The 12,748-nt window shown below is 52.5% G+C and overlaps 3 protein-coding genes across 4 annotated transcripts; all 3 read left to right on the top strand.

The window, feature by feature from the left end:
• Window positions 1-2,194: 2,194 nt before the first annotated feature.
• LOC306952021 (hemoglobin subunit pi) lies at window positions 2,195-3,571 on the top strand (the record flags this gene model as incomplete). Its single annotated transcript, XM_079542653.1, has 3 exons — window positions 2,195-2,289; window positions 2,921-3,125; window positions 3,443-3,571. The coding sequence occupies 3 exons, from the start codon at window positions 2,195-2,197 to the stop codon at window positions 3,569-3,571; spliced, it is 429 nt and encodes a 142-aa protein (XP_079398779.1).
• Window positions 3,572-5,722: 2,151 nt separating this feature from the next.
• Window positions 5,723-6,661, top strand: LOC306952300 (hemoglobin subunit alpha-D). Its single transcript, XM_079542987.1, has 3 exons — window positions 5,723-5,841; window positions 5,981-6,185; window positions 6,486-6,661. Exons 1-3 carry the CDS (start codon window positions 5,750-5,752, stop codon window positions 6,612-6,614), a joined length of 426 nt encoding a protein of 141 aa, XP_079399113.1. The 5' UTR covers window positions 5,723-5,749; the 3' UTR covers window positions 6,615-6,661.
• Window positions 6,662-8,726: 2,065 nt separating this feature from the next.
• On the top strand, window positions 8,727-9,538 carry LOC306952420 (hemoglobin subunit alpha-A). Of its 2 annotated transcripts, XM_079543130.1 has the most exons (3): window positions 8,727-8,845; window positions 8,996-9,200; window positions 9,312-9,538. In XM_079543130.1, exons 1-3 carry the CDS (start codon window positions 8,751-8,753, stop codon window positions 9,438-9,440), a joined length of 429 nt encoding a protein of 142 aa, XP_079399256.1. In that variant the 5' UTR covers window positions 8,727-8,750; the 3' UTR covers window positions 9,441-9,538. The 2 variants fall into 2 exon arrangements, with proteins under 2 accessions (XP_079399256.1, XP_079399255.1); XM_079543129.1 differs by having other exon boundaries at window positions 8,996-9,538.
• The last annotated feature ends 3,210 nt before the right edge of the window (window positions 9,539-12,748 follow it).

Here is a 12,748-nt window from a genome sequence, read left to right as displayed (position 1 = left end):
AATTCCTTGAGTCGCGTGGGCCAGGAGCTCCAAGGCTCAGCACCCTGTGGGCAGCTGGAACAGTGGGGCAAGGAACTTGGCTGAGAAAGGACAGCTCATCACTCTCCATGTCACATTGCTGCACATGGCTGCAAATCACTCTACTCCCACCAGGCTCCTTTCTGAAGAGCCCCTGAAGCTGTCCCCAGCACGACTCTGACCCTAGGCAAGCAGTGAGCCCCTCCTAGCAAACCACTGTCACCTTTGGGCTGCTCTGACTTTTGTGACAGTGAGGAGCAACTCTTGGAAAAAGAATCCAAATTCAATAAAGATTTCAGCACTTGTAGTTCATGTACAACCAACAAGCCTCCGGTACAGGCATCACTCTGATCTTCATGCCTACTTTGACATCAATCCTCCAGTCATGGAGGATTGCTGTTCAGGTTAAACAGCTGGCAGCAAAATAGCAAGTAGTATTGCTGGCATCTGCCTGGCTGTATCTGAGTCACGGAGACTTCCCTCAAGCACTGTCAGCAGAGCTTGGAGCATAGCCATGCAGTGGGCGATGTCGGAGGTAGCGCTTTCAGAAGAAGACAACAACAGCATTATTTTCAAAGTATTTTCCTATTGGAACACTGCGCATGTTTTTTAAATGCATGTAATTAGAGATGATGAATACAGCTTCTCTCAACACCTCCATCCATTTAAGCTATGTAAACTGAATACAGCATTTTCCTGTATAAAGAGCTTAGTGCCTGTCCTGTCAGCAGGGCAGCCACATCTGGAGCACATTGTGTGCAGCCGCTGGTAGTGCTGTGAAACACAAACACATCTGGAGAAGGAATTTAGCTTGTACATGTCAACCTGCTCAGCACCAGATGCAGAGCTGTTTGGGCAAAGAACACGATCTGACACCTGCCCATGCCACCAGCTTGCCGTGCACTGCTTCTGAGGTTCAGTGGGGTGGACTCACCTCTGCTTCGTGTGCTGACACAATATTCCCCAAGCACTGGTAGCAACCATCTCCAGCTGGGTATTTCCTGGATACTTTGCCCACTTAGCTGTGATTACAGAGCCATGCTGGCCTTTCCTTTACTCATTTGTCCCTTCACCCTTCACATGTGTCCATGCACTGAAGACACAAACCTTCTAGCACAGGACTGGGCTTTGTGTGCATGCCCAGCATGCAGCACAGTGCACACCAGCACTGTCTGATGTGCTGAGGGCTATTTCAAGGCACAAGGGATAACTGGCTGTAAGAATCACACAGCTGCAAATCAAAGAGATGCAGTATGGGGTGTTTACTGATGCAGCTCAGATCTGTATCAGAGGGAATTACAGATTAAGGAAACAAACTGCTGGGAAATATCAATGTTACTGTCTCAGGAAGCACTCAGCAACTTGAGATCTGTGGACAGTGAGGAACTGTGCACATCTGACTGGGCTTTCTCCCATAAACGTGCTTTTTAGTACTATACTTGATTTCATAAGCTGTCTCTCCCTGTATCCATGTGAATCATGACTACTGGTGCTGTAATCAGCAATATCAGTAGGGCAGTCAGTCCCTAACTCTTCGCAAGAGGCCCGTAAATGCCTGACAGTGCTGGAACATGTGCCAAAATCTCCACTGTTTGCCTTAGAATCAGGGTCTCACTCCCCCCCGAGCCATACTGCACACATGCCAGCTGTCCTCAGCACTACCTAGTGCTAGAAGTACTGAATGTGCAATACTGGGCCATGTAGTGGCTGTGTGTATTGGAGGTATGGCCCAGAAAGACCCAGTCTTGTGTGCACATCTGTTTGAAGCAAGGTGACAAATACAAATTACTATCCAAGCTTTTTAGTTTGCTCAAAATCCACTTAAAGACATGTCCTGATCCTCCATCACTAGAATGTTCCAGCTCTATCTCTCTGTTCATATGCACCCAGTCAACTTTTTCACGCCACGCGGCCAGTACGTGCTAAGAAGCAAGAAGCTGATAACACCAGCAAACCAGGAGGCCAGTGCACTGACCCTTACCGAAACGGGCTTTGTTTCAGGGGGAGATAAGGGTCTCCCACCTCCATGGGTGGGCCTTTGGAGTGACCAATGAGTGCGGACAGACGCCAAGGCCCGCTCTCCCCTTCCTCTTTATAACCAGGGCTGCGAGGGCACTTAGTACAACCTGCTCTGGGTGTTCACTGAAGGGAGCCTGAGCCAGCACTCTCCTGCAAAATGACGCTGACCCAAGCTGAGAAGGCTGCCGTGACCACCATCTGGGCAAAGGTGGCTGCCCAGATTGAGGCCATTGGGGCAGAATCACTGGAGAGGTAAGTCACCCGCAGCACAGGGTGCTTCCTCTGACTTTGCTGTTAGGATGCATCTTGCTTCAGTGCTGCATGAGTGAGATTCATGCAGTCGTGTTAGGATTGATGAGAATTGCTTGATGAGCTGTATGTTATTTAACATGATTTTTTTTTCTGGAATCACACCTGTGCTACTAAATTCTGATGGCTTCAAAATTTTACAGCAAAAAAAAAAATTATTTTACCATCTATGGGCTTGCTTCCTATTATAGTAATTGAGAATTTATAGCTAGGAGCCCTAAAGAAGAATTCAAAGTCATTCATACTCAGTGTCCTGAAATAGGGTTATCACTACTAGGAAATGAACTTAAACTGATTTATCACCTAAATTGCCATGTAATGGACATTAAGAGAACAGCTGTCCACATTTATTAGATGTTGCTGTTCAAAGTTATTTAAATGCTATTTACAATCAGCCTGAAATATTGTGAGATTCCTGCTGGGACTCCAGCACCACTCACACCAACCATTCATTCAGCTTACTGCAGTTTGAAGGAGTGTATTTCTGCAGCTTTGCAGTGCACTTGTCCTGAGGCTTTGCCAGATCAGACATGCCTTTTCCACTGCTGAACTTTGTTGTCTCGTTCTCCTCCAGGCTTTTTGCCAGCTACCCTCAGACAAAAACCTACTTCCCTCACTTTGATCTCAGCCAAGGCTCAGTTCAGCTTCGTGGTCATGGCTCCAAGGTCCTGAATGCCATTGGGGAAGCTGTGAAGAACATCGATGACATTAGAGGTGCTTTGGCCAAACTGAGCGAGCTGCATGCTTACATCCTTAGGGTGGACCCAGTGAACTTCAAGGTGAGCAGGCACACCTTCAGGGATGAAAATTACCAGCCACAGAACTAGAGGCCACTGGTCATTTAAACTAATGGGAGCTTGATCCCTGACTATGTGGTACAGCCTTATGTTGCTGCAGGTTCCCCAGCTGATTTTTAACCTGAGACTGGATTTTCTAGCAAACCATCTGGTCCAGTTTAATCTGTTACCTGGTTGGGACATGGTTGGGACATTACCCTGGTTGGGTATTTGTTTCATTCCAGAGCACGCTGCAGACTCTTAGGTTGGCATCTGTTACTGATTACAATGGATTTCACCTTTTTTTTTTCCCCTTTCAGCTGCTTTCCCACTGTATCCTGTGCTCCGTGGCTGCCCGCTATCCCAGTGATTTCACCCCAGAAGTTCATGCTGCATGGGACAAGTTCCTGTCCAGTGTTTCCTCTGTTCTGACTGAGAAGTACAGATAAATGGCTTCCACACTGCGTTAGGGACGTGCACCGATGGCACACAACAGCTGCCAAGTTCTGGGTATTCTTCCTATGCAGTCCCCTCAACTGCCCTATGCAGGGGCTCAGCCATCTGCAGACCACAATAAATAATTCAACTGTGATCTTTGGTCTCTGTGCTTTCATCTTTCATGTTCCACCCCCACCTTAGCGTCTTGGCACCGTGTTTGGAAATCACTACATAACACAGAGGGAAAAATACTAAGCTGTGTAAGTTCACGTACATAATGAGAATAACATACTGCTGAGCAGAAGCCCAGAACAGGATAGAGCCCTGTGACTATTACTGCCCACAGTTCAGAAGCTATGTCAACCAAATGTGAAGCTGATCAGGAAATATTCTTTTACCTTGCTAGAATAATGAATGGACCCAGGCTTCTTGTTTAGACTCTCCAAAATCCAGCACAGCCTGTTCTGAACAACAGCTGCATTGCCAAATGGCATGATTTGCACAGGGCAGTGCTGCTTATTGACTGTGCGTGCTCTTCTCCAATGGGTCTGGGCAAGGTGAACACCTTAGGCAATCACACCTGCTTAGTCCCACCTGTTTGGTAAAGACACCTTCCCCTCAGCTTGACATTTCCTATATTTGTATCGGGAACTTTGCTTGCTGTTGAAATTTGGGAAGACTAATGGCCCCTGGATCAATGATGATATCTGAGGGACCAAAATTCCCAGTGTTTGGCATTCCCCTGACGGGAATGCATGGACCTTCCATGCCTCTCGGCCAATACCCCAGTTCCCAGCTGATAAAAGTTATGTGAATTTCTTTGCTTTCATCCTTGCTTTCTCTTCCAAAGTATTTCCAAGACTTTACAGTGGTACACGTCACCTCTTCACACACACAAAAAACACCTGGAGTGCTAGAGCAGCTTGAAATTCAGAAGCCCCTCCATTGTTTGTTGGTGTGTTCTCCACCTGAGTGATCCATGTGTTGTGGGCAGGTGAATAACTGTGATATCACCCAGTGCACCTGGATGGGTCTGTGTCTAAGGGCAGAGTGATTCCAGCTTCATTTACTGAGCTCCCTGCTCAGTTCACTCACTGCTCATGCAGGTCTCAGAAGATTTTTGGCATGAAAAGATGTGCGCAAAGCCCTAAGCAAATGAGCATGAACTGGCACTACAAGCTGCAGTGCTCATCTTGTTCACAAAACATAAGCACTGTATTTGAGCAAGGAGAGCAGAGATAAGATGCAGAACTTTTAAACCACTGAGCTGCTCTAAATCTGCTGATGTTGACCAGGGCACCTTCTGTGAGCAGTAAATTTTTAAAGCATCCTATCTTTGTGTGTCTCTGGGTAACCTGAATGTTTAGATCAACAATTTACATTGTAGGTCAGCATGGGGTACATCCCTAAGCCCAGATTTGTATCAGTGATTTCATGCAGAGGCTCAGTGAAGGATATGACAGTCCCCAACTGCTGCATGCCCTATGGGATGTCCTGTGGGAGAGCGGCAGGAGCACACAGCGGGATGGGAACAAGACAAGGATGATGAGCAAGCAGGTACGGACTTTGGAAAGACCAGGTGCCAAAAAAGGAGGTTCTTCCTCACCCAGGTTTCTCTAGGCTGCTGCAGACAGATGATGGGAGCACAAAGGTGGCATGGGAGGGGAACAGGCCCAGGGGCTCTTTGGAGAGGGCTGGATGTGTCAGAGGCTGGAGGATAGCATGGCCTGGGACACATGGGGAACAAGAAGCCATGCAGGCTCTGGGCAAGGGAAGAAGGGTGCATGCTGACAGGAGCGCCAAGCAGCACAAGGCCGAGGCTGCAGCATCCACAGGACAGTAGCTGCCAACTACAGGGTGCAGCCCTGATGCATGCCTTCCTCCAGCCTGGCGAGGGGCTGCCTGGGATCCCCTCTGCATGAAGTGCAGAGGGCCAACCCAGCTGGCAGAGCAGGGCAGGGCAGGGTAGGACAGGGCAGGGCAGCAGGGCCCCCTCAGGGCCCCCTCTGTGGGCGTCAGGGCCCCCCGAAGCACTGCCGCTCCCTGCTCCCAGCGCTGCACAGCCCCGGCCCCGCCGTGTGGATAAGATAAGGCCGGGGCGGGTGTGCAGGGCGCTATAAGAGGTCGGCCCTCAGACTCCTCCACCACGCACTGCCATCAGCCACCAGCCCACCCCACCAGCTGCCACCATGCTGACTGCCGAGGACAAGAAGCTCATCCAGCAGGCCTGGGAGAAGGCCGCTTCTCACCAGGAGGAATTCGGAGCTGAGGCTCTAATTAGGTGCGAGCCAGGCCCAGGAGGACCTGGTGGGGTGGGAATGGGGGAGGGGGAGCCAAGGGGTGCGGACCAGATCCTGGGGTGTGTGGGCTGGGCCAGGGGGAGCTGCGGGGCAGCAGAATGACCAGCCTCGTTCCGGCAGGATGTTCACCGCCTATCCCCAGACCAAGACCTACTTCCCTCACTTCGACCTTTCGCCCGGCTCTGACCAGATCCGTGGCCACGGCAAGAAGGTGTTGGGTGCCCTGGGCAACGCCGTGAAGAACGTGGACAACCTCAGCCAGGCCATGTCTGAGCTTAGCAACCTGCATGCCTACAACCTGCGTGTTGACCCCGTCAACTTCAAGGTGAGCAGAGGCTTGGGTCTGGGGGTCCTGGGGTCCTGGGGTCAGGGGTCTTGGGATCTTGGAGGTCTTGGGACCAGGAGGTCCTGGGGTAAAGGGGTCCTGCGATCAGGCAGTCCTTGGGTCAGGAGTCCTGGAGCCTTGGGGTCTTGAGGTCAGAGTGTGATGAGTTTCCTGGGAGCTGGGATCCTGGGAGCCAGGAGCTGGAGGCCAGGGGTGGTGGCAGGGCCAGGATGGGAGACAGACTGGGGCTGAGAGCCCTCCATCCAGAGCAAGGGTACTGAGCCTCTGTTTGCCTTGCAGTTGTTGTCTCAGTGCATCCAGGTGGTGCTGGCTGCACACTTGGGCAAAGACTACACCCCCGAGGTGCATGCTGCCTTCGACAAGTTCCTGTCTGCCGTGTCTGCTGTGCTGGCTGAGAAGTACAGATGAACCATCGTCTGCAACTTCAAGTCTTCAATAAAGACACCATTGCTGCAGCACTGTGTCCATGTGTGCTGGGGCTGGGGAAAGGGCATAGGGGTCCAGGGTGGGCTGGGGTACACTCAGTGCTTCCCTGCACCCTAAGGGAGGGAGGGAGGGAGGGAGGAAGGAAGCTCCTTCCTCCAGGTCTGGCATGGGGCCTGCTTGGTTAAACGTGATCCTGAAGCTGGTAGCAGGACTCTGTGGACGGAGCTCAGCCTGCACCTTCCCATGCCTGCAAACCTGCTAGGGGTGGGTGAAGCCAAATGTGTTTCTTTGAACACCTTGAACAATTTTCCATAGGGGAAGGATTGACCTCTCCTGGCTCTATCACCATGGCTGTTCAGGACTTCACTGGGAATGCTGTGGGAGCTTAATGCCTGCATGAATTTTGTGGGCAACTAGACGAGTTCACTGAGTGAAAAAAATCTACTGTGAACTATGAAGTACAAATACAATTCATAGCCCCTAAGCCACAACTCTCTAGCAATTGCCTGGGAAGAGCCCCTCCACTTGTGCCCTGGGTGCCTGCTTTTCCCATGCCATCTGGAGAGGCTGGAAATGTCACAGGCAGAGCTGTAGTCCAATACAAGGCTGCTGCTTTTGCGTCACTGGCTTTAGACCTGAAGGAGATGGTGGGTCATAAGATAGTAAACTAGCCCTGGGTTTGCTCTGCATTGTGACCAGTGGAGAAAATCGGGGTTTGTGAGGATTAAGGGAAGCTGCACCAGGAAATCAGCACCTGCTTTGATAGGGAGTACCAAAGCTATACCCCGTTCCTGTGAGCACACTTCCAAATGCAGTGCTTTTCCTCCATACTCCAAAGCACTACCTACATCTCAGCACATCTGTGTTCACTTCCACCCAGTTATTCCTGTGCCCTCAGTTTGAGGAGCTCTTCTGCCTTTGCAGTTTGCCCCACTGACGTGTGCATGGGCAGCAAACACACAGCCTCCCCTCCTTCTGCTTCCCAGAAGAGCAGTCCCCCTCCTCCACTCTTCCCCTCCTCCTGTGCTCTGATATGGTGCCAGGTCAAGCTAATCTCCCCCAAACACAAATGATAAGAACCGCTGGAAATGGAGGAAACACGGGTGTAAACTGTCCCCCCCATGCCAGCTCTCAAACCTATTGGAACCACTGCAACCTTTTTCACCTTCCCAGCCCTCCTCACCTTCCTCCTCATCTTCATCATTTGCGACATGCAGAGCTCACCGGGGGTCGTTACGGCCATACATTCCCCTCTTCCCCTGTTGCGAGCTCCTGTGGCTGCAGGACAGTGCCTGCATCAGGATCTGACCCTGTAGCTCTTCTGAGTGCCCCATTTCCAGCAGTCAGGGTCACCCCGAGCCCCCATAGCAGCAAGGGCTGGGACAAAGGGAGCTCTGGGGTCTGTTTGCAAAGGGATGCAAACTGCGGTCAAGGAGAAAGACATGAGGATGCATTGGGGTGCACTGGTGTGAGGAGTGCAGAAGAAATGAGCAGAAGGTGCAGTGAGAAAGAGTGGTGGTGTGTGTGTAGGGGCTACATTGCAGAGTGGTGTGTGTAGGGACAGTGCATGTACTGGGGCAGTTTGCATGTGTGCAAGGGCTGTGCTGGAGAGGTCAGTCTGCATCACAGGGGCAGCTCCTTGAGGCACAGACTTCCACAGTGCTCCTGAGCCTGCAGCCCCCATATTTCTGTCCCCTTCACTCTGCCTGCTCCTCCTGAGCAGAACGCATCCTTTCTGGCCTCCTCAGGGACCCCTCGTTGGCACCTCAGCCCTAACTCCATGCCAGAGGACTGGGGACCGACTGCTCCACACGCTCCAAGGCAGACCCTAACCTCAACCCATGCTGATGCAGACGCTAACCCTAATCCTAAACCTAAATCCAGATCATGCCAACATCACATCGCCCCAACCCTAACACCGAGCCCAAGCTCGTGCCAGGATCCAACCCCCCCAGCCTGTGCAGTATCGTGGGTGGGGCAGGGCAGCAGCCCTGCCTGGCTGGGGTCCAGAATCTATGGGGCGGGCTGGGGGGCGGGCAGTGACCAGCACAGCATATAAGGCTGACAGCAAACTGGAGGAGCACCCGTGCTGGGGGCTGCCAACGCGGAGGTGCAACCATGGTGCTGTCCGCTGCTGACAAGAACAACGTCAAGGGCATCTTCACCAAAATCGCCGGCCATGCTGATGAGTATGGCGCCGAGACCCTGGAGAGGTAGGTGTACTTCTCTGTCCTCTGGCTGCCTCTCTCCCATCTGTCGCTGATCCTCTTCCTGTCCTCAGTTGTCCGTGTCCTATCCCTCCCTGTCTAACCTGTCCCCCCTCCCCTTCTGCCCTGCTGGCCCTGACTCACTGTGCTCCACAGGATGTTCACCACCTACCCCCCGACCAAGACCTACTTCCCCCACTTTGATCTGTCACACGGCTCTGCTCAGATCAAGGGGCACGGCAAGAAGGTAGTGGGTGCCCTGATCGAGGCTGCCAACCATATTGATGACATCGCAGGCACCCTCTCCAAGCTCAGCGACCTCCATGCCCAGAAGCTGCGCGTGGACCCTGTCAACTTCAAAGTGAGTGTCTGGGAAGGGCTGACCCATCCTGCCCCCACCCCAGCCCTCTCTTGGGCCATGCAGCCACCCTTCGCCTCACCCTCTCACTCACCCTCTCCTTTTGCCTTGCAGCTCCTGGGACAATGCTTCCTGGTGGTGGTGGCCATCCACCACCCTGCTGCCCTGACCCCAGAGGTCCATGCTTCCCTGGACAAGTTCTTGTGCGCTGTGGGCAGCGTGCTGACTGCCAAGTACCGTTAAGACAGCGTGGCAGCTAGAGCTGGGGCCAACCCATCGCCAGCCTTCCAACAGCGAGCAGCCAAATGAGATGAAATAAAATCTGTTGCATTTGTGCTCCAGCCCTGGTGTCCTGCTCTTGTTGCTGCCTGTGGGGAGGGAGCGGGAGGGATCTGCTCTGGGACTCCATGCAGCTGAACTGGGAGCCCCCGGGCCAGGTGGATGTGCAGAGAATATGGGCTCAGGTGGTGGTGTTTGGTGGTGTTTGAGTGGTGTGCCCAGAAGACAGATGTGTTTCTGCTGTCTGTAGGCATGAGTAGAGCTCTTACAGGTGCAAGTGGATGGGGAAGCTTTACGGAGAGTGATTCTTGAGGTCTCCAGCCCATCCTGAGCTCCCCAGCTGAGCCACATACCCACGCTGGGATCCCACGCACTCCTTACCCCACAAAGCCCAAACCGTAGGGAAACAGATCTCATTCTCCAAGGGCTTGCAGGAGGTGGTGGGGAACAGTTCCCTGCATCTGTCACTGTTTGTGTGGTGACACAGCAAGGACATGCTGAGGACCTTCTGCGCTGGGGCAGCTTTCTGTGCGTGCCTACGGACTGTGGCCCTCATAGGACTTCCATCTCCTAACACCTTGCTACATGCCACTTGTGGGGGTCCCAGGGCACACCGAGTAGGCAGACAGGCTGGGGAAGACTCCAACAAGAACCATCAGTACCTGGGGCTCAGTTCCTGCTCTTTGGGCTGTGAGCCTCATCAGGGCAGGTGGTGAAGCGGTGCTGGGTGCTGTGTGCGGGCCCTGGCTCTTATCACAGCCAGCAGCAGGGCTGGGGACGGCCATAGCCAGTGGGGTCTGCAGGTGGCTGATAAAGAGCTGCATGGGCTCTCCTCCAGCCCACGGGTGTGGTGAGGGACATGGACAGAAGATAGCCTCGGGGGGGTAAAACCTGCCAGGTGCTGAGTAACTGCAGCTTGTCCCTGCCAGGGATCTCAGTGCAGAGATGGAGGTTTGAGAAAGCCCCAGGGTGGCAAGCACAGCAAAACACAGCATGAAGCCAGACTGGGGTTACCACAGGTCCCTTCATTCCTTGTCACACGTACCACACAAATGGGTCTAGATGGAAGGATGGACACTTGCCCCAGTTCTACAGTCTCCAGTGACCATCAGGGACCACAGGTGACTTCAGAGAGCCTCCAGCCCTCAAAGATTCCTCCTACAAAGCAACAGCCTCAGGTGCCACAACTCCACAAGGCCATGCTCCAATTTTCCCTTCTACCTCACACCATCCAGACACATCTATGGGCATTGCTCTCCACAGCAGAGAGCCTCTGCTCCTGGGGAGAATAGGGAGAACAGGGAGCAGGGGCACAGTGCAGGCAGGGCATACATGGCACTGGGAACTGGTTTGTCAAGCACTGGTAAGAGCCAGTGCCAAATCCTGCATTGATCTGGCTGCTTCAAACCCTGCTGCAGGGGATCCTTGCAGTCTGGAGCATGGCAAAGGCAGTGCTTGCACAAGTGGGGCAAAGCTGCATGTAAAGGAATGCATGTTCTCCAGCCTGGAGCTGGAGCAAGCAGTAGGAAGCACACATGGAGCATATCCATGTGTGTGTGCATTAATAGAAAAGTGTCAGGAGCAATGCAGGGGGATGATGTGTGCCAGGTTTGGCTGTTGTCCCTGCTGCCTCTGCCAGACCTCTGACTCCAGTTGCTCTCACACCTTGTTGTGACCTCAGGTAGGACTCAGCAGGGGCAGTATTTTGGAGGAGGCAGCGAGCAGCGTCTTGGCTGTCTGGCTAAAAAACACTGCGCTGCAAACAGCTGTGTGTTTTGTCCCAGCTACTCTGCTGCCACAAGATGGAGGCCTCAAGCCGTGTTGCCTTTATCAGAGCCAGCCAGACAGCTCAGCTTTGAATTGGAGCCCCCAGCCTTGGCCAGGATGGGCTTTCATCAGGTCCCAAGCTCCTTGGGGTGCTGGTGCTGGCTTGGAGGGGTGCACGGAACCCCATGTTGACCAAGGGGCAGGAGGGTCTGCACTGCCAGCTGGCAGGTGTGCAGTCTGGGCATGGTGTAGGAACAGGCTCCTCACCCTCTTCCTACAATCAGAAATCACAGAATCATAGAATCACAGAATGGTGGGGTTGGAAGGGACCTTAGAGCCCCCAGCTCCACCCTGCTGTGGGCTGGCTGCCCCCACTAGCTCAGGCTGCCCAGGGACCCTCCATGGCCTTGGGCACATCCAGGGATGGGGCACTCACAGCTCCAGGCAAAAGTGCCAGAGCCTCACCGCCCTCTAAGTGAAAGATTTCCTCCTCACATCTCACCTAAATCTCTCCTCGTTTAGTTTAAAACCATTCCCTCTTGTCCTATCACTATCTACCTGTGTAAAAAGTCGATCTCTCTTCTGTTCATCTGCTCCCTTTATGTACTGGAAGGCAGCAATGAGATCTCGCTGGACCCTTCTCCAGGGTGAACAAGTCAGCTCTGTCAACCCTTCTTCACAGCAGAGGTGCTCCAGCCCCATCCTCATGGTCTCCTCTGGCCACGCTCCAACATCTCCATATCCTTCCTGCGCTGGGCCCAAGGATGCAGCACTGCAGTGGGGGCTCAGAGGGCAGAGGAGAAGGGGACAGTCCCCTCCCCGTCCTGCTGCCACCCCCACCCACCTGATGCAGCCCAGGATACAGCTGGCAATGGAGAGAGTGCTTCCTGGAAAGGGACACAGTGATATGTACTTGTGGAAGAAGGCAAGCATCTTAGAGGAGTTTAGCAAGAATTTCCCATTCAAGATGTACTTCCTCAGTTAGCAAAGAAGCATTGGGAAAACACAGAATTTTCTTCCTGAAAGCCAACTGCAATATACCAGTTGAGAGATCTTCTTGCTAGAGAGATGAGGGAGAACATCACATGTTTACGAAAGGTTCTTCTATGTTTTCATCTGACATTGGCATTCAGTAGGCCGATAGCAAAAAAAAATAGCAACCTATAGGTCTTTTGCTGAAAAAATCCTGTCTAAGCAGCTTGTTTGCCTTAGGTTTGGACAGTTTTTCCTTCCTAAATGTCAGCCTTTCCATATTCAACTGCTCTCTCTGATACATCCAAACCATTTTTAACCCAATGCTTTGGGTTGCTCACAGCCCTTCCAGCTCAGACCCATCTGAGATTTTAATAAGTGTATTCTCTATTACAACACATAAGTTATTGATGAAGGAACAGTGAATAATGATGTTGAACCAAGAACTGGAATCTGTCACAGAAGGAAAACAGACTCATCTGAAATGATTCATTCTTGGCAGTAGCAACGCTTATTACTCATCTCTTACTTCG

The sequence above is a fragment of the Tetrao urogallus genome (assembly GCF_951394365.1).
Source record: "Tetrao urogallus genome assembly, chromosome: 15".
Taxonomy (NCBI): domain Eukaryota; kingdom Metazoa; phylum Chordata; class Aves; order Galliformes; family Phasianidae; genus Tetrao; species Tetrao urogallus.
The sequence above is the reverse complement of the archived record's forward strand: the minus strand, read 5'-3'. Positions and strand labels throughout refer to the sequence as shown.

What these genes read in the sequence shown, in the direction of transcription:
- LOC306952300 (XM_079542987.1), top strand. Translation starts at nt 5,750, where the DNA reads ATGCTGACTGCCGAGGACAAGAAGCTCATCCAGCAGGCCTGGGAGAAG. An exon ending in GGAGCTGAGGCTCTAATTAG is followed by an intron (nt 5,842 to 5,980) that starts GTGCGAGCCAGG and finishes TCGTTCCGGCAG; the next exon opens with GATGTTCACCGCCTATCCCC. An exon ending in TTGACCCCGTCAACTTCAAG is followed by an intron (nt 6,186 to 6,485) that starts GTGAGCAGAGGC and finishes TTTGCCTTGCAG; the next exon opens with TTGTTGTCTCAGTGCATCCA.
- LOC306952420 (XM_079543129.1), top strand. Translation starts at nt 8,751, where the DNA reads ATGGTGCTGTCCGCTGCTGACAAGAACAACGTCAAGGGCATCTTCACC. An exon ending in GGCGCCGAGACCCTGGAGAG is followed by an intron (nt 8,846 to 8,995) that starts GTAGGTGTACTT and finishes TGTGCTCCACAG; the next exon opens with GATGTTCACCACCTACCCCC.